Source organism: Anomaloglossus baeobatrachus, chromosome 9, assembly GCF_048569485.1.
Source record: "Anomaloglossus baeobatrachus isolate aAnoBae1 chromosome 9, aAnoBae1.hap1, whole genome shotgun sequence".
NCBI lineage: Eukaryota > Metazoa > Chordata > Amphibia > Anura > Aromobatidae > Anomaloglossus > Anomaloglossus baeobatrachus.
Window position 1 is genome coordinate 201,468,351 of NC_134361.1, and position 20,615 is coordinate 201,488,965.

Here is a 20,615-nt window from a genome sequence, read left to right on the forward strand (position 1 = left end):
GTCGGGGCCCACCGTGCTCCAGATGGTAATGGAGCTGCTGGCACCCTGTGGGTTAGGCGGAGACTATAGAGCTGGATGGCTCTGAGATAACTCAAGGAACCGGTCACGTGTGTAGGGACACGTAAGACCGGACGACAACCCAGTTAGCATTTCAGTGGAGCGGACGCTACTCCGACCACGTGTGTAACAACACGTCAGGCCGGATGGTAACCAGTTAGCGTTGACCGAGAAGACCGCTGCGACAGCGCTCTGTCGGCCACACGTGTAAGACACGTCAGGCCGAGCGGTCCTCCGATTAGCGTTTCTGGCCACCACTCGACTGGCCACGTGTGTAAAGGACACGTCAGACCAGGTAGTCACACCAGTAGCATTTGACTGGGAAGCCGAGGAGGATAATAGGGTTCACACACCCAATCCAGGAACACCCTGTTAATTTCACAGGGGTTCTGGGGTGCGCTGTCCGTGCGCGTAGAGAGGGCACAACTGGACAGGTGGCGCAGCAGGTACACTGTCCGTGTGCGTAGAGGGCAGTCTCGGACAGGTGACGCAACAGGTATTCTGTCTGTGAGCGTAGGAGGCACAATTGAACAGGTGACGCAGCAGCTGCAGCCCAGTTAACGCCACTGGACTGCTCTAGCACAACAGGAATGGTAGCAAGGAAGCATGGCGCCTGACCCTCATGTGCTGAGCCACGAATCTTGGCGTGACAGGCACCGTTCGCCTAGCCCTACCTACCGCTTCCAACAAGGCTTATGCCACCAAGAACTCTAAATGAAGACTGCGCCCCTCCATGTTGTCTCCAGACCCTTTTATAACCTGGGTCCGCCCCAAACCCAGGGTGGAACCACCAAGGTCCAATAGCAGAGTGCCATGTCATCAGTGACGTCACATGCGACCTATCCGGAACCGCCACGTCATTGATGACCTCATGGCAGCCACGCCCCAAACACTTCACCAGTCATCGTTTGACGACCAATGGTGAGGTGCCAGATCATAGGGGCGGGCCTCTGCGAGCCAGTCCGGAGTTGCCACGTCATCAGGACACCTGACACCCTCTGCCCTATCAGGGCCTGCCACCTCACGGACATGCTCAGTGAGGTCCTTACCGGACCTAGCCTCTGATGCACTAAGTGCCTGAGCATGCTCAGTAGCCTGAGCAACAGGCTCAGAAAGCAGACTATCAGTTTGAGCATGCTCAGTAGGCACATCCCAGAACTTAGACACAGCACGAAGTCCAAGTACCTGTGCAAAGAGGCTGTTAGGGTTAATTGTGGGAGCATGCTCAGTAGCCTGAACTGAGGACTTAGTCTCAGACATAACACAATCAGGCTGAGCATGCTCACTAGGCAAAACACCGGGCTTAGACTCTGGCTGGGGTAAATCGGCGCACGCATGCGCACTAGCCGCCTCTCCACACTTAGACATGGTGGAAGGAGCAGCCAACTGGACGACTCGAGGCACGGCCAAGAACGGCAGCCGGCGCCTGGGCGCAACAGGAACCGCAGCAGGCTGCTTGCGGCTATGGCGGCGCCGGTTCGTAACACTGCCTTTGTGCTTAGCTTCACTTCGCTCCCCGGTTCGGTACCGGCGGGCCACCACCCGACCCCGGTCCTACGGTTCCGCAGAGATCCACTAACTCCTGCAGACGGCCACCACCGTCAGCCGACCTTGCTGACAGTGCCTGGGCTCCTACCCAGACGCTAGCAGTTTTTCACTCCACTTCCACTGAACTCCAAAACTAATCTGACTGCTTTTCCTGCATCCAGGCCTGTAAACTCCTTGGTGGGTGGGGCCAAATGCCTGGCTCCGCCACACCTGGTGTGGACATCAGACCCTGGAGGGAGGCAACAAGGGTTTTTGTTTGACTGGTGTGAACTATCCAGGGGAGGGGGTGTGTGTGTTATATTTGTGGCTACCTGGCTAGTCCAGGGCACCACACTGACCACTTTGGAAAGAGCCTGTCTCTGGAAGAAGCTGAGGAGTCGTGACTATTGCAGCTGTTGTGTTTAGCTGCATTGGAGGAGCTTGGAGTGGTTTCCTTTTAGTGTCTATTTTCCTTTTAGTGTCTATTTTCCCATGTCTGTCTCCCTTAACTTGTGTTGTATTATTGCAGTGGTGAGACTAGTGTTCTCATTGGCCGTCTCACTAGCCAGGGTGAGTTCACGGCAAGAGATGACCTAGGCATGTGACGGTGACGGGGGGAAAAGACCCGTACAGGGAAGTTAGAGAGCGCTAGGTACAGACTCAGGTGAGAGTCTAGGCACGTGACGGTGACACGGGGAAGGGCCTAGGCACATGACGTGACAGGGGGAAGGACCCGTATAGGGAAATTAGGGCGCGTAGAGTACAGACTTAGGTGAGCTAGTATTCTCAGCGGTGTTTTCAATAGCTAGGGTTAGTTAAGGGCAGGGAGGGCCTAGGCATGTGACGGTGACTGGCGGAAGGACATGTATAGGGATGTTAGGGAGCGCATGGTACAGACTCAGGTGAGGGCCTAGACACGTGACGGTGGCAGGGGGAAGGATCCGTGTAGGGAAGTTATGGAGAGCCAGGGCCTTCTGTCAATACATTACCATTGTTACCCTTGTGTTGTGCTGCACGCTGAGCATCTGTACGCTGTGACGGGACAACATATTTATCAGCCTGCTGGATATATGGATATCACTTTCTGTTCTCTACATTGAGGACATGCAATAATTTTGCAAGCACTAACAGATTTTCTTCCATGAAAAATTCATAGATGGACTTCAATATCAGAAAGGAGCTCCAAAATACCATTTCGTGAAAGTATGATACGATTTGTTTCCTTCAGCTTGGAAGGCGAGCCAAAAATACTAACCTGGCTTATGGAGAAATTCCTCTGAATTCCCTGTGGTTAATCTACCATCTGCAAACGGTATCCAGACTACGGACTGTTGTAAATTAATCCAGCTGTAGTCACAGGGGTTTACAATCAGGTCCAGGTCAGGAGCATTTGATTGCTCCCACATTGATACAATCAAACCAGGTCCTAGATCTCCGCACAACTATGCAAAATATTTGATACACCCATATGTGATGAAATTAGGAATGGACTATTGCCTCACATACTACTTTGTATCTATACCCCCCGTTCCAAATAAGACTGTCCAAAAATTATCAACTATCCAATTGACAAGTAATTCTTGTTATTGAAGGGAGTGTAGGAACCCCACCGATCACCAAAATGATTTCTCACCTTGTGTTGAATTATTGCAGCATTGAGACTAGTGTTCTCGCCAACCTTCTCACTATCCAGGGTAAGTTCAGGGCAAAACTTTTGATACACCCATATGTAATGAAATTAGGAATGGACTACTGCCCCACGCACTACTTTGTATCTATACCCCTATTCATGCAATGCCCAAATAAGACTGTCCAAAAATTATCAACTGTTCACTGGATTCTTGTTGGGGGAGTGTAGGAACCACACCCAACACCAGAATGATTTCTCACCTTACAACAACCGTGGTGGAGGAGGACTTTTCATTCATGCACAGAGCTCGGCATTCTTCATCGGTGCCACAGGTTTTGAATAGGAGGACCTGAGTGATATATGGCGGCACTTACAATCATTGGCATGATGTAGAGTCAGCATCTTCAAAGGAAGTTTTAGAAGTAGCAGCTCTTTTGTGACCACTCCCCTTTGCTATAAAAAGTCATGTGTCTTACCACCTGATGCCGGTTATAGATTCTCATTCTATGCTGATGACTTTGGTAGGAGCCTGTCTCTGGGAGAAGCTGAAGAGTTGTGACTATTGCAGCTGTGGTGTTGAGCTGCATTGGAGGAGCTTGGAGTGCTTCCTTTTTGTGTCTATTTTCCCTCCGTCTGTCTCTCTTACCTTGTGTTGAATTATTGCAGTATTGAGACTAGCATTCTCGCCAACCTTCTCACTATCCAGGGTGACGTTTGTCATGCTCATGAGATCACAGTAATATCTCCTGATTAGAGCTGAAAGAATAAATTCAAGTAGAATTGAAGTCTACTGTTAGGCCTTGGATTTGATCCAGGAGCCTCTCGTGCGGTGGTCTATTTCCCTTTCACTGAGCCACAGTAAGGTTCGGTTGCTGTCCTGGTTCTTAACACTTTGTCTCTGTGTGGACACTTTGTGTGTTCATTGCCTTTCTGCAAACAAGTGTTTCCATTTTTGGGCTCCACATTTTAAAAAGGACATTCAGAAGTTAGTCAGTTCAAAGGCGGCTAACTAGACTACTACAAGGAATGGAGGCCTCCCGTATGATGAGAGGTTGAAAAAGTTATATATGTTTAGCTTAGAAAAAAGACGTCTCAGAGGAGATCTCATTTATTTGTATAAATACATGTGTTACGGAGGGATTGGCAGATTAGGATAAGGTAGTGTATTCCCAATCGCCAGTCGGGGTCCACCGTGCTCCCAGATGGAAAAGGAGCTGCTGGCAACCCAAAGGTTAGGCAGAGAATACAGAGCTGATGACTCAGAGATAACCCAGGAGACCTGGGAACCGGTCACGTGTGTAGGGACACGTCAAGCCAGATGACAACCCAGTTAGTGTTTCAGTGGAGCGGGCGCTACTCTAACCACGTGTGTAGGGAACACGTCAGGCCAGATGGTAACTAGTTAGCGTTGACCGAGAAGACCGCTGCGACAGCGCCCTGTCGGCCACTTGTGTCAGACACATCAAGCCGAGCGGTCCTCCGATTAGCGTTTCTAGTCACCACTCGACTGGCCTCGTGTGTGAAGGACACACCAGAACAGGTAGTCACACCAGTAGCATTTGACTGGGAAGCCGAAAAGGGAAATAGGGTTCACACACCCAATCCAGGAACACCCTGTCAACTCCACAGGGGTTCTGGAATATGCTGCCCGTGCGCGTAGAGGGCACAACCAGACAGGTGGCGCAGCAGGTACGCTGTCCGTGTGCATAGAGGGCACTCTTGGACAGGTGACGCAGCAGGTACGCTGTCCGTGTAGGGTACTCTCGGACAGGTGACGCAGCAGGTACGCTGTCCGTGTGCGTAAAGGACACAACCGGACATATAACGTAGCAGGTATGCTGTCCGTGTGCGTAGGAGGCACAAATGGACAGGTGACACAGCAGCCGCAGTCCATTTAACGCCACTTGACTGCTATAGCACAACAAGAACGGCAGCAAGGAAGCATGGCGCCTGACCCTGATGTGCTAAGCCACGAATCTTGGTGTGACAGGCACCATTCGCCTAGTCCAACCTACCGCTTCCAACAAAGCTTATGCTTACATGAACTCTAAGTGAAGATTGCGCACATCCATGTTGTCTCCAGCCCCTTTTATAACCTGTGTCTGCCCCAAATCGAGGGTGGACCACAATGGCACCTCCAGGAGCCAATAGCAGAGTGCCATGTCATCAGTGACATCACCAGCGGCCTATCCGGTACCGCCACATCACTGATGACCTTATCGCAGCCACACTCCAAACACCTCACCAGTCATCGTCTGACGACCAATGGTGAGGTGCCGTGTCATAGGGGCGGGCCTCCACGAGCCAGTCCGGAGTGGCTACATCAGCAGGACACCTGATTCCCTCTGCCCTATCAGGGCCTGCCACCTCACGGACATGCCCAGTGAAGTCCTTCCCGGACCTAGCCTCTGATGCACTAAGTGTCTGAGCATGCTCAGTAGCCTGAACAACAGTCTCAGAAATCAGACTATCTGCCTGAGCATGCTCAGTAGGCACAACACAGAACTTAGACACGGCACGATGTGCAAGTACCTGTGCAAAGAGGCTTTTCGCACTAAGTGTAGGAGCATGCTCAGTAGCCTGAACCGAGGACGTAGCCTCAGGAATGGCACTATCAGGCTGAGCATGCTCACTAGGCGAAACACTGGACTTAGATGTGGAGGAAGAAGTAGCCAGCTGGACGACCTGAGGCACAGCCAAAAACGGCAGCCAGTACCTGGGCGCAACAGGAACCGCAGCAGGCTGCCTGCGGCTATGGCGGCGCCGATTCATAACAACATGTGTGGTCAATATAAAGGACTGGTGTGGAGACACGGGGCTCAGTGGGTGCTCTCGTCCACTAAAACCCGCCGCCTTTAGAAAGACAGCGTGGCTCAGGGCTCATCCCAACTGAACGCCGGCCTCCTTAACCGTGGGCGTAACACTACTCAGACAACACAGGGTGAGGGAACCACAATAATTAGACTTTATTGGATCCCCAAAGAATTAACGGCACATAACACATAACCAGCAAAACACACAAATGTAACAGGCAACAGAGTCTCACCCTTCCGCTGGCTCACCAGGGATTTAGAATGTCCATGCCTCACAGGTTCCAAGCTGTCTGAGGTCTGCAAAGTCTGTAACAGGTGACTGAACTGTCCCAACCTGAGTGTCCTCCTTAGGTAGTCCTGGTTTGATGTTAAAATCCTGGCAGCCGGAGTCGAAATCCCTAGGCTCTGGATATGGTTTCCAACCGGGACCGGAGTCCCTAGATTGAAGCCATAAGATATCCTGATCCTCTAGTCAGCTCCAAAGAGCTTAGACTGGATCCATCAGCATCCATCAACCTTCATCAACCCTGGTGGCTTAAAGAAGTCCCTTTTATAGCCATAACCTTCCCTTAGGATACACTTCGTCCTCATCGATTGGTTGGACAAGATTGCTTCTCCCATTGGATGAATTTCAAGCTGCATGGATAATGTTCATTTAAATGATGTGCATAGAAAGACCCAGCATATCTACATGGAGTCGGCAAGTCACCGACTAGACAATGGCTACTAAGGTAATTACATTATCAATACACAACTACAATACAATGGTTACTGGAAATGTCTGGAGAACAATACGTCTGGCTTTCAGTGGCCAACACAATTACATTGAGTCAACAAGAGTCTTGTAAAAACAATGAGGGACTTCTCCCCCGTCTATAGACAATCTATCGTGCTGTCTGGCTGGATTTTAAGAAACTTTAACCCATGAGAATCCATGTCGTCACATTCTCCCCCGTCTATAGACAATCTATCGTGCTGTCTGGCTGGATTTTAAGAAACTTTAACCCATGAGAGTCCATGTCGTCACAACTGGCACATGACTTATTTCTTCGAAAGACAGTACTAAGGACCAGGGGGCACTCACTGCGAGTGGAAGAAAAGTGATTTCGGCAGCTAAATAGGAAAGTGTTCTTTACAGTTAGAGCAGTCAGACTGTGGAATGCCGACCACAAGAGGTAGTAATGGCAGATACTATAACAGATTTTAAAAAAGGGCTGGATGATTTCCTCAGTACACAACATTGTTGGTTATAAATGACTTAGTGACCAAATGTAGAACTGGTGGAGGAAGGTTGAACTAGATGGACCTAGGTCTTTTTTCAACCTAAGTAACTATACTGCAATTTAATCTTTCCTATCACCCGGGGGGGTGTAACCTTTAAATGAAAGCATCCCCGGGCTTCCATTTCCCGCTCCTGCTTGTAAATACAGCCTGTTTGTCTTGGGTTTCTCCTGGCAGATTATTACTTTTGGTTGACCTTATTTTACTCTGCACCTTCCCCACAGATTCTTAAAGAGGTTTGTAGAACCATCGATGGCCACTTAGGAAGGAAGGGTCTGAGTGGTCATCTGAGTCATCCAGTTAGGGTCGTTTCAGTCTGCGCAGGGGCCTTTAAGGACTGCGCTGCTGGGACTTCTAGTCTGTACAAGACACCTGGTTCTTGTACAAACTAGAAGTCCCAGCTGTGCAGTTCTTAAAGGCCCCTGCACAGACTGAAACAGTTTAGGTATAGCAGTTTTAAGTAAGATCTCCTTTTTACGTTACTTTCCACTTATACGCGTCTGTGCGCATAACGCCTAGAGCCGACCCCTCATTTGTCAGTCCTTTTTTTGTCACTAATGTCCTTTATAACCGTAGTTGTAGTTTTACGTTATCTACCATGTGTGTACTTTAGTGCACATAACATCTACTCAAATCTTACAAAAATGAAGATTTTTATACAATTTGCTTCCGGGCAGATTTAGCAAAATGGCAGCCGCTGGCCACCATTTTTCTGAAATGTGAAAAACCATCAAAATGTTTCAAAAATAAAAAATCCTCACGCTCACCTCATTAGCCCCTTCATGTCACCTATCTGGTCCTCGTTGGTTCTTCAGATTGATAACACGCGTGCTGAAATCCCCAGACTTTTCATACTGGCCCAGGATTTTTGGCTATGATGAAGCCCGATAGGGTCCTGCGCATGCGCGCGCAAGGTCGTACTGTGGCTCTATGACACAAAGACCTTTCGCACACTTGCTCAGATTCCTCCTTGGTTTCATCAAAGTCAGAAGTCATAGCCTAGAGTGAGAGGCCTGTGGATTTCAGGGGATAGTCAGACATCTACTTACACCTCCGATGGTCATCCAGGACCAGCAAAATTGGTGAATTCAGCCAACATTCATCTAATGTGAATGTTAATCCTGAACCACTGTGTGAGAGGCCTGTGGATTTCAGGAGAAAGTTGGGAGGTCCACATACTTCTCTGCTGGTCATCTAGGACCGGCAAAATTGTCAAAGTCAACCAACATTCATCTAATGTAAATGTTAGTTCTAACCGAGTGTGAGAGGCCTGTGGATTTCAGGAGAAAGGTGAGGTCCACATACACCTCTGATGGTCATCCAGGACTGGCAAAATTGTCGAATTCAGACAACATTCTTCTAATGTGAATTGTAGTCCTGACCCAGTGTGAGACCTGTGTATTTCAGGGGACAGTCAGGAGGTCTACAAACAGCTACGATAGTCATCTGGGACCAGCAAAATTGGCGGGTTCACCCAACATTCATCTAATGTGAATGTTAGTCCTAAGCCAGTGTGAGAGGCCTGTGGATTTCAGGAGAAAGTTGGGAGGTCCACATACACCTCCGATGGTCATCCGGGACTGGCAAAATTGGCCAACTCAGCCAGCATTCATCTAATGTGAATGTTAGTCCTGGCCAATTGTGAGAGGCCTGTGGATTTCAGTAGAAGGTTCGGAGATCCACATACACCTCCGATGGTCATCCGGGACTGGCAAAATTGTCGAATTTAGCCAGCATTCATCTAATGTGAATGTTAGTCCTGGCTAATTGTGAGAGGCCTGTGGATTTCAGTAGAAGGTTCAGAGATCCACATACACCTCCAATGGTTATTGGGGACTGGCAATGTTGTCGAATTCAGCCAACATTCATCTAATGTGAATGTTTGTCCTAACCCAGTGTGAGAGGCCTGTGGATTTCAGTAGAAAGTTGGGAGGTCCACATACACCTCCGATGGTCATCTTGGACTGGCAGAATTGTTGAATTCAGCCAACATTAATCTAATGTGAATGGTGGACCTAATTAATATATTTACAAAGCCAAAGATGTTCTGAATTGTTGTAACAATTTTTTTTGTCTTCGTTTTAGGTCTGACCAGTGTGCCCAAAAATATTCCAAAGGATACCACTCTCCTGGATCTACAGAATAATAAAATTATGGAAATCAAAAAAGATGATTTCAAGGGACTTACTGGCCTTTATGTGAGCAATACTTTATATTACTATATCCTCCCTTGGTGTTTTCTCCAGTCCTCCGGGACCATCTTTAAGTCTTGAGTTAAGGATACATCATACTGAAGTCACTTTTTGGTCATTTTCTGATCTTTACGGGTTCTTCCACACTTGGCTTATTTTTTTTTATTGAGCCGCCATCGTTATGTTTTCGGGATGTCGTGGGTTGCGGGAAAAATATATTAAGTGATGACTTTTGTGAAACTTGCGACAAATTAATTTCTTGCTTTTCCTTTGTAAATCGTTCTTCTCACGATGCTGATGATAAATGGGCCCCATTGTTCTTTCCCCATTTGCTGCCTTTGATTGAAATGTGATCCGTGTGTAGGAGCAATGACATGAAAGGCACAAAGCGTAATGCTATAATGACACCTTGATTATGATCCTGTGAACGCTCAGTTTATACAAAAAAGGTATAAAAGGTTAAAACAATGGAATTCAGATATTACCAGATCCAGATCTTTAGTTATTCCAAATAAAGAGAGTGCCCATTCCTAAAGCTTAAATACCTTTAATGTAAAGTCATAGGTCCAATATCCATAGTATATGTTTAGTGGTCAGGGCTTTACTTTTCTAATGCAGAGCTTCAAAACTCCATTCAATGATAAAAGCGTGGCTAGAAGCAACCACCACTAAGGGGAGCTCTCACGCTTGTGGTATACTGTTCATACATTGATGCCCAAGGGCGCCATATAGTGGCTGCTGTTGGTAGCCATAATTTTTTATAAAGGGGTTGTTCCACATAAGGCATTTATTTCCTGTCCATAGGTGTTACGCGCGGAGTAGGAGAAGTCTGTATGTACCGTGTGACACACGCATTTATACTGACGAGCGTTTAACGCACTACAAAAACACCACAAACAAGGAGGGATACCAGGGACACTTTAACAATGGTGGGCCCTACAGTGAGGAAGAGGCATGAGGGGACACCTCCTGAATTCACCTCATCTGTTACCTGAGCTCATTATCATCCCTATAAAGCGTGTTTCAACCCGTCGCCAAGCCGAATACCTAATCCCCCACTAGCTCTGCAAACACCCTCTGGCTAGTGAGATGGCCGGCTGAAGATACTAGTCCCACCTCTGCACTAATAAATATGGAGGGAAAAATAAAGACAAACAGGGGAATAAACAGGAGGATACAAACGCAAAAATCCCCAGCTGAAGACACTAGTCCCACTACTGCACTAATAGATACGGAGGTAAAAGGAAAGACAAATAGGGGGATAAACAGAAGGATACAAACGCCAAAATCCAGAGCTGCAGACAGACTCCTGAACTCACCTTTAGCTGTTACCTGAGCTACCTAGCGTCCCTATACAGGGTGTTTCAACCTGTCGCCGAGTCAGATACCTAATCCCTCACTAGCCCTGCAAACATCCCCTGACTAGTGAGATGGCCGGCTCAAGACACTGGTCACACCGCTGCACTAATAAATATGGAGGGAAAAATAAAGACAAACAGGGGGATAAACAGGAGGATACAAACACCAAAATCCACAGCTGCAGACCGACTCCAAAGTAGACGTTGGATAGGCAAAGGACAATTCCTCAGCAGTTCTTTCCACCAGGATGGCCAGAATAGAATGAATTCTATCAACAGCAAGGACTGCTGGGAAAACTCCACTATTTAAACCCAAAGGGGAGTGGTTAAAAAGGTTGAGCAAAAAGATTTGCAGGACCAGCATCCACAGTTGTACTCAGTAGCAGCTGGACCTGGTGAGAGGTCATCTTTAATGTCTATGTGACTGATAGAAAAAAATGATCAATGTACAATGGTCTCTCCCTGTCAGTCCCATTTACCTTGAGTGGAATATCCACATGCTCATGATCAGTCGGGGGCCTACAGCGATCATACAAGCAGCAGGGTCTATTTGTTTCACTAAAGAATAACAAATGGTTGTAATTCAATAATACAAATGCATAGCCTCGCCTCCCAGGCCTCATTTAAGCCGTAATGGCTATACCAGTTATGCTACCATGTTTCCTGGAATATAAGACATTGTCTTATATTATTTTTTGCCCCCAAAAATGTATAGGGCTTATGTTTCGAGTAGTGCTTATTTCTGGGGAAACGCAGGTTGGAGATGAGTTTACACCTGAAAAAAAGGCAGAAATCTTTCAACTTACAAGACGCTGGACCTCTGCGTTGCTCCCAGGTCCTCCTGCGATCCACAACGCACGCTCCCAACAGGTCCTTGTGTGCTACACAGCGGTCCTCCCTTGCTTCCGGCTGGCACTCACACACACATCAGATCACAGGAACATCATATACGCACACAAACACACAAAAATCCGGTGGTACCATACTGCTTCTGGCCGGCAGTGAGGTGGAACTCAAGAACCTGTGCTGGAACGTATGGAGGACCTGTGGTGGAACGCATCGATGCAATCCACTGCAGGTCCTCATGTTCCACTGCCTCCCTGGTCTCCGGGGCAGTACAGTATCACTGCGTTCCACAACATCACTTTGCGGGCTCTGTCTTCTTTCTTTTGGGGGTGTCTGGTTTCTTTAATGAAGGGTCCTGCAGTATCTTTAACTTTTTTTAGCTGCATGGACACTTCATTATTGAACCGCAACTAGGGCTTATGTTCTAGGTAGGGCTTATATTTAAGCCTTCCTTCAAAAAAGTTGAAAATTCCTGCTGAGGTTTATTTTTGGGGTAGGGCTTGTGTTCAGGCAGCCCTATTTTCAGGGAAGGGCTTATTTTTTGGGAAACACGGTAGTTACTGGGCATTAATGTTTAGACGTTATTGGGTAACCAAAAAACAATTCTCCATCTCCTCTAAATTTGATATGGATTGGACTTCCTGACCCAATTTACAGATGGAAGAACAGCTCTGGGGCACATAATATAGCAACAGGAAAAAACATATGCCAATATGAATAAACTGTTGAGCTAGTTCACATAATAGTAATAGAGAATGTACAGAAGCAAAAATATTACAAATACTAGAGAGACGAACTTTCATTTCAGATGGTAAATCTATTTCCGTTTGATCCAGGCATTGGTTTTAGTAAACAACAAAATCTCCAAAGTCAATGAGAAGGCATTTGAACCACTTCAGAAGCTGCAAAAGTTGTACATCTCGAAAAACAGCCTAGAAGAGATTCCTAAGAGTTTGCCCAAGTCTCTGGTGGAACTACGCATTCATGAGAACAAGATCAAGAAGATCCCCAAGGACGTGTTCAATGGAAATAAGAATATGAATTGTATTGGTGAGTCCAAATGTATAGGAGACCCAAGTGTGTTGAGAATGGGGGTCTCCAAGGCCATGTCCTGATGAAGGAGATGGCCACCAGAGAATAAATTGAGAGGTAATCACTTCAGGCACGTGATTAGCAACCTCATAAGTCTTCCTTGTCTAGATGTGATGGCCAACAGTCAGGACTGGTGGGATGTGATGGCCAACAGTCATAACTGGTGGGATGTGATGGCCAACAGTCAGGACTGGTGGGATGTGATGGCGAACAGTCAGGACTGGTGGAATGTGATGGCCAAAAGTCAGGACAGGTGGAATGTGATGGCCAAAAGTCAGGACAGGTGGGATGTGATGGCCAACAATCAGGACTGGTGGGATGTGATGGCCAACAGTCAGGACTGGGGGGATGTGATGACCAACAGTCAAGACTGGTGGGGAGAAACCCTTGTTCTTGATGTAGGTGCAGGTTGGCAAAGTGGGTCTTGTACATTTATGGTGTACCTGTATTGACCTTGGAATACTCTTGCAATCCTGTGCCCTAAGGGTTCATCATGCAGTTGCATGTCTAGTTGTTGTTTAGATGTGATGGACAACAGTCAGGACTGGTGGGATGGCCAACAGTCAGGACTGGTGGGATGTGATGGCCAACAATCAGGACTGGTGGGATGTGATGGCCAATGGTCAGGACTGGTGGGATGTGATGGCAAACCGTCAGGACTGAAGAAATGTGATGGCCAACCGTCAGGACTGTTGGGATGTGATGGCCAACAGCCAGGACTGGTGGGGTGGAACCCTTGTTATTGATGTAGGTGCAGGTTGGCAAGGTGGGACTTGTACTAATTATACATTTATGGTGTACCTGTATTGACCGGAGAATACATTTGTAATCCTGTGCCCTAAGGGGCCATCATGAGGTTGCATCATTTTTGTTCTTTGCATGCAGAAAATGCTGCAAATGTACAAACTAAGCAGGCAAGATATTTCCCATAGACTATCTTCACCACTAATGGACATCAGAAGAGCCCCTAACCATCCGTAGTGATTGTGAACAGGGGCATAACCGGGGTTGCAATCGCACAAGAGCTCTGGCACTTAGGGGGGCCCAAAAGGTTCCTCTGAGAAGACCGATAACGATCAGTTATAGTTGGAGATTTTGGGGTCCACGAGCTTCAAAGAACTTTGTTGATTGTGAACTCTTTCTTTTCTTTAGAAATGGGAGGAAACCCACTTGAGAATGGAGGTATTGAATCTGGAGCATTTGATGGACTCAAACTCAACTATCTTCGGATCTCAGAAGCAAAATTAAGCGGAATTCCTAAAGGTAAATTGGAAACCTTCAGCAATGAACGATAGAAGCAAACCCCAAAAATCAGATACTACTTGTACTTGTCGATCTGTAACCACAGATGGAAATATCTCGAGAAGAGGGAGGAGAGCCAACAGCTTGTACCAATAAACTATCCATATCTCGTGTGTCATCATAGATCAGTCATATTGCAGACGAACACACGTTTAAAGGCTTTGGTGTTATTGATACAAGGTGCCAGGAACATTTATAGGCCGTATATGAGTTATCTAATAATGTTCTTATCCAGGGCTTTGCAAAAATGTAGACATCAGTTCTCCATCTGTGTCTGAGATGAGGATCCAAAGTAGGTTGGGTGTAGAGTTTTATTTCAGTCAATCCATGTCTCTCGGATTTCCATATAGAATTCTATGCTTAAAACATATGGTTCACAATCAGAAAATGTGTCTTCAATATTAATAAGCGTGTGTCAAGAGCAAAGGCGTATGTACAACATGCCATAGAGGAAGTCCACGTGGCTGTTGGTTAGAGAAGGTCCAAACCAGTGTGGCCACTAAGTTTGCTAAGGACTTACCCACTAATCTTCTCTCCTTCCGACTTATGTTTTCAAACAAGGGAACAATTTGGGATCATGGTAAGACTGGTAAGGTTACTCTGTCTACAGACTGCCTGGCCTAAGGTTACTCTGTCTACAGACTGCCTGGCCTAAGGTTACTCTGTCTACAGACTGCATAGTCCAAAGATTAGTAAATGTGTCCCTTGTTTCCATTTTATTTTTTTTTGGATGTTCTCATAACTTGAGATTTGCACCTACACTCATGTGTTAAATTTTTCAGGTCTACCAAGCAGTCTAAATGAGCTCCACCTTGACCATAACAAGATTCAGGCAATTGAGATGGGAGATCTGAGCCAGTATAATAACCTTTACAGGTAAGACAGTAGACTTGTCTTCCACATGACTAGCCCAAATGTCTCCCATTATGTTTGGTCTCCATTGGACACACTTTTCAACTCAGATATATCTTCTGATATGTCCTACACGCATGTAACAAGATATCAACAGTATGGTTAGGGAGCTTTGACTTTCAAACATGCTCCAATGAATGGTCTTTAGCAATCTGTAAAATGGCCATAGTCTTCATAGAGAACCAATCATTGGAAATCTTTGAGAAAATTTTCCCATATGGGCTCCATTGACTTGAGAAATGTTCTGTAAGAAACAAAGTAAAGATAGTAATATATAATCAAAGATGGGTTGAAATGTTCCACTGATCACCATTGTACCTTCTTTGAGCCCTTACCGATTCCCCAAAGTCATGGACTCTCACCACTCCATGCTACCAACTAGAAGTACACTGATGAATTGTCCCAATCTTAGTCCAACAGGTTCTGAAAAAGAAGGCCAGATTGAGAATGGACCTGATTCTACTTATAGGGGGACAAAATAGCTAATAAAGGAGTAACACCACCATCACCACCACCACCACCACACAAGTTTTCCCTGCCTCCTAACGTCTTCTAATACTATTTATGGTCCCAGACTTCGGCCATGGAGCAGTCCAGTGTAAGATCTGAAAGGTTCCTAGTCAGAAGAGTCTTCTTCCAAGCTAGGAAGTCCATTTTGACTCTTATGTTGAGATAGAAAGATTGGATGACAACCCCTAAAGGTCCCCAAACCTTAGAGAGACCGTCAACGCTCAATCCGTCTTCTCAAAAGAGCAAATACACAAAGATGTCTTCAGGAGTTGACATAACTAGAATAAAAAAAATATTCACCACCTTGGCATTGTTTTTCCAATCTGATAACTGTCTCCATTTATGTGAAATTCTAGACTAGGACTGGGATACAATAACATCAGAGCAGTAGAAAATGGCAGCCTCGCCTCACTGCCCACTCTCAGAGAACTTCATCTGGACAACAACAAGCTCTCAAAGGTTCCTCCAGGACTTCCCGACATGAAATTTCTCCAGGTGAGGATAAAACCACCTAACAATGGTCTTTTAATAGAAAAGGGTCCTAGAAAAACTGTGGTCTTGGTGAACGTGAGAGGTTGGGTCCGAGTAGAAGAAACTTCTTTATGATGCCTGATAAAATAAAGAAAGAGCTCATCTTGATGATATCTCATCCGTACATGCACCTATAGGGGGTGACAAATCATACCACATGATTCTCAGCTCTCATTTTGAGACACCCATGGGATCTCTTATCTTTAGGTCCTTCAAGCTTTTTGGTCTTGGTGGACGTGAGAGGTTGGGCCCAAGTAGAAAAAACTTCTTTATGACACCCCATAAAATAAAGAAAGAGCTCATCTTGATGACATCTCATCCGTACATGCACCTATCATAGGGGTATCATATCAAAGGTTGACAAATCATACCACATGATTCTCAGCTCTTATTTTGAGACACCCATGGGATCTTTATCTTTAGATCCTTCAAACTCTTTGGTCTTGTGGATGTGAGAGGTTGGGCCCTAGTAGAAGAAATTTTTTTATGATGTCCCATTAAATAAAAAAAGGCTCATCTTGATGACATCTTATCCATACATACACCTATAGTGGTTGATAAATCATAACACATGATTCTCAGCTCTCATTTTGAGACACCCATGGGATCTCTTATCTTTAGATCCTTCAAACTCTTTGGTCTTTGTGGACGTGAGAGGTTGGACCTGAGTAGAAGAAACTTCTTAATGCTGCCCCATAAAATAAAGAAAAAGCTGATCTTGATGACATCTCATCCGTACATGCACTTATATTGTTTGAGAAGTCATAATACATGATCCTCAGCTCTTATTTTGATACACCCATGGGATCTCTTATTTCTAGATGAGTCATCAACTTGATAATTTTAGGGTGATAAAAAAGGGTCATGGGAATTTTGGTTAAGACTGTGGGGTTAGGAAAAGGTCCTTGTGCAAAGTCTTCATCATGGCCACCATCCTTCCACCAAATGTATAGAGAAGACTTATTTATTGGAAACAAACAGGACATATCGTCTTCTCCCAGATTCAGAGGCAAACCTTGAGGACCCATGGTAAAATCCCTAAGCAGAATTAAAGCCCCCCAACAATGGTCCTTTTAAAAAAAAAGGGTCCTTCAAACTCTTTGGTCTTTTTGGTCCTCACTTACCATGTGCCATTAATTCCTATGAATCCCATAAGACCAGTTGGTAGAGAATGATTCCCCCAATACATGGAGATGAGATAGTGTTGGACATACGTGACAACTAGCTGATGTATGACTTTTCGTGGAGGCTTGGGGCCACCTTGATTCACGGAAACTGGGCTCACAGTATAAAACCTGACACATTGAAATGAAGCTGAACTTTTCCTCCGTTTTGGTGTCAGGCATGCAGCGGCCATTTATTGATTTCCCATGAAGCCGCAGATTGCAGACAACATCTATTACAGCTCGAGTCTTAACACCAGGCTTTGCAATTAACGAAAGGTCAAAGTTGTGAGCTGTGCGTTGTCGGGACCACAGGGGAGGCTGTAGTGTCGGGAAGCAGGAGGATCCGTTAAGGTAAAAGCTTTGAAATTGCAGCTAAGGGGAAGGCGATTACTGAAATAACTGCACCGGGTAAAAACCAATGTAGTTTAGTCATTAACTGGTACACAGCATACGCAGCATTTGTCACACTATTATATACATGGCGGTAATATATGAAGAAGGAAAAAATTAAACCTTTCGAAAATGCCAAAGGATTTATTGAGTCACCAAATTAGGCTGGCGACACAATGCATTCGAGCTCTACGTGTTTCCGAAAAGTTCTTGCCATTTACGTGAAATATATTCATAGTGCTGGTAACCTGAAATCCGCATAATATTTTTTAAAAAACTGTGTAGGAAAAGACAGCAGATTGCTAGCGGTGAAACACAAAAATGTGGAAGCAATGCAAAATCTCCAGCTACCCTTTTTCTTTAGCGCCATGTGGTCTAATTGGCCACATGGAAGAAAGATTGGTTGTCCAAGTTATAACCTATGCTTTATTGAGAGATACAGGTTCTCACTGCTCTTTAAAAGAGAACGTCTGGTCAATCTGGGCCAAGCAATCTTCTCTAGAGGGTTTGCTTTAATGATAATGATGGCTTTGGTTGGGTGCCGTCAGGTGGAGAACATTGTGTGATGGCCTTCACTAGCAAGGACATGGTGAGTCCTTCAGATCTAGCGTTGTTGTTTGGATGTAGATATTAAATTGAAAATAGTAGTGTTGGACCCTTTTTCTTCAGCACCATGTGGTCTAATTGGCCATATGGATGAAGGGTTGTCCAAGTTATAACTTATTTTAACTTATTATTATAACTTAAGGTCTCACCGCTCATTAAAAGAGAATGTCTAGGCAATCTTCTCCAGAGAGTCTACTTCCATGATCGTGATGGCTCTGGTTGGGTCCTGTCAGGTGGAGAACATTGTGTGATGGCCTTCACTAGAAAGGATATAGTGGGTCCTTCAGATCTAGTGTTGTTCTTTGGCGTTAGATGTTATTTTAGCTTTTTGAAAAAATAGTACAGCGTGTGGGACCCTTTTTCTTTAGCGCCATGTGGTCTAATTGGCCACATGGAAGAGGGGTTGTCCAAGTTATAACCTATTCTTTATTGAGAGATGCAGGTTCTCACTGCTCATTAAAAGAGAACGACTGGTCAATCTGGGCAAATCAATCTTCTCTAGAGGATCTGCATCCATGGTAATGATGACTTTGGGTGGGTCCTGTGAGGTGGAGAACATTGTGTGATGGCCTTCATTAGAATGGACATTGTGGATCCTTCAGATTTAGTCATGTTCTTTGAAGTTAGATGTTATTTTAACTTTTTGCAAAAATCGTACAGTGTCGGACCCTATTTCTTTAGCGCCATGTGGTCTAATTAGCCACATGGAAGAAGGGTTGTCCAAGTTATAACCTATTCTTTATTGAGAGATGCAGATTCTCACCGCTCATTAAAAAAGAACGTCTAGACAATCTGGGCCAGGCAATCTTCTCTAGAGGTTCTGCATCCATGATAATGATGGCTTTGGGTGGGTCTCGTCAGGTGGAGAACAATATGTGATGACCTTCACTAGAAAGGACATGATGGGTCCTTCACATCTAGTGTTGTTTTTTGGAGCTAGATGTTGTTTTGGCTCTTTCAAAAAATAGTACAGTGTCGGACCCTTTTTCTTTAGCTCTTCAAATCTAGCGTCGTTTTTGGAGCTAGATACTATTTTGGCTTTTTCAAAATAGTACAGAGTTTCAGACCCTTTTCTTTAGCACCATGTGGTCTAATTGGCCACATGGAAGAAGGGTTGTCCAAAATATAACCTATTCTTTATTGAGCGATGCAGGTTCTCATCGTTCATTAAAAGAAAACGTCTAGTCAATTTGGGCCAGGCAATCTTCTTTTGAAAATAGTACAGAGTGTCGGACCCTTTATCTTTAGTGCCAGTGGTCTAATTGGTCACAGGTGAATCCTGCTGTGAGCAGGGGATTGGACCAGATGACCCTGAAGGTCCCTTCTAACTCTACCATTCTATGAGTCCATGATATGAAAGAGAGGTTGTCCAAGTTATAATCTATAAAAAGGCCATCCAATATCATAGAGTTGGTCAATCACCATAATTTTGTCTTCTGTCTCCAACAGGTTGTCTACTTGCACTCAAACAACATTACCCAAGTTGGCGTCAATGACTTCTGCCCCGTAGGATTCGGAGTGAAACGCGCCTACTACAACGGCATCAGCCTCTTCAACAACCCAGTACCCTACTGGGAGGTGCAGCCGGCCACTTTCCGCTGCGTCACTGACCGCTTGGCCATCCAGTTTGGAAATTACAGAAAGTAGAAAAACAGAAGAAGGATTTTATCAAAGGATCAATAGAAAGCGAAAACGAAAGAGAGACATGGCAAAAACAGAAGAGTAGAACTAAAATAAAATAAAAAAGTGTAACAAATAAACCCAGTGATACTCAATAAGAGGGTGTGTAAGGCAGTCATTAAATCCCACGCTTTAGGTATCCTTCCTGTCCTGCCCGAATTCTGGCACAGCCGTATAAAAAACCAGAATGGATTTTCAGGTAGGCAGCAGCTGCACTAAACTTGTATAGCCACAATTCTGTATCCCCTTAATGGAAAGCTTTGTAGCCAGCCTGCAGTTTCCTGGTTTTGTAGCCAGCCTGCAGCTTCATGGCTTTATAGCCAGCCTGCAGCTTCCTGACTTTGTAGCCAGCCTGCAGTTTCCCGGCTCTGTAGCCAGCCTGCAGTTTCCCGGTTGTGTAGCCAACCTGCAGTTTCCCGGCTCTGTAGCCAGCCTGCAGTTTCCCGGCTCTGTAGCCAGCCTGCAGTTTCCCGGCTGTATAGCCAGCCTGCAGTTTCCCAGCTCTGTAGCCAGCCTGCAGTTTCCCGGCTCTGTAACAAGCCTGCAGTTTCCCGGCTCTGTAGCCAGCCTGCAGTTTCCCGGCTCTGTAGCCAGCCTGCAGTTTCCCGGCTCTGTAGCCAGCCTGCAGTTTCCCGGCTCTGTAGCCAGCCTGCAGTTTCCTGGCTCTGTAGCCAGCCTGCAGTTTCCTGGCTCTATAGCCAGCCTGCAGTTTCCCGGCTCTA

General features: G+C 45.8%; 1 protein-coding gene across 1 annotated transcript in view; it reads left to right on the forward strand.

Moving 5' to 3' along the window:
- Window positions 1–19,991, forward strand: part of BGN (biglycan) — a 70,664-nt gene extending 50,673 nt beyond the window's left edge. The window contains exons 3-8 of the mRNA XM_075324256.1: window positions 9,394–9,506; window positions 12,541–12,754; window positions 13,949–14,059; window positions 14,881–14,974; window positions 15,877–16,015; window positions 19,663–19,991. Coding sequence (XP_075180371.1) covers window positions 9,394–9,506; window positions 12,541–12,754; window positions 13,949–14,059; window positions 14,881–14,974; window positions 15,877–16,015; window positions 19,663–19,860 — 869 coding nt within the window. The 3' untranslated portion in view covers window positions 19,861–19,991. The remainder of the gene's footprint in view (window positions 1–9,393; window positions 9,507–12,540; window positions 12,755–13,948; window positions 14,060–14,880; window positions 14,975–15,876; window positions 16,016–19,662) is intronic.
- The last annotated feature ends 624 nt before the right edge of the window (window positions 19,992–20,615 follow it).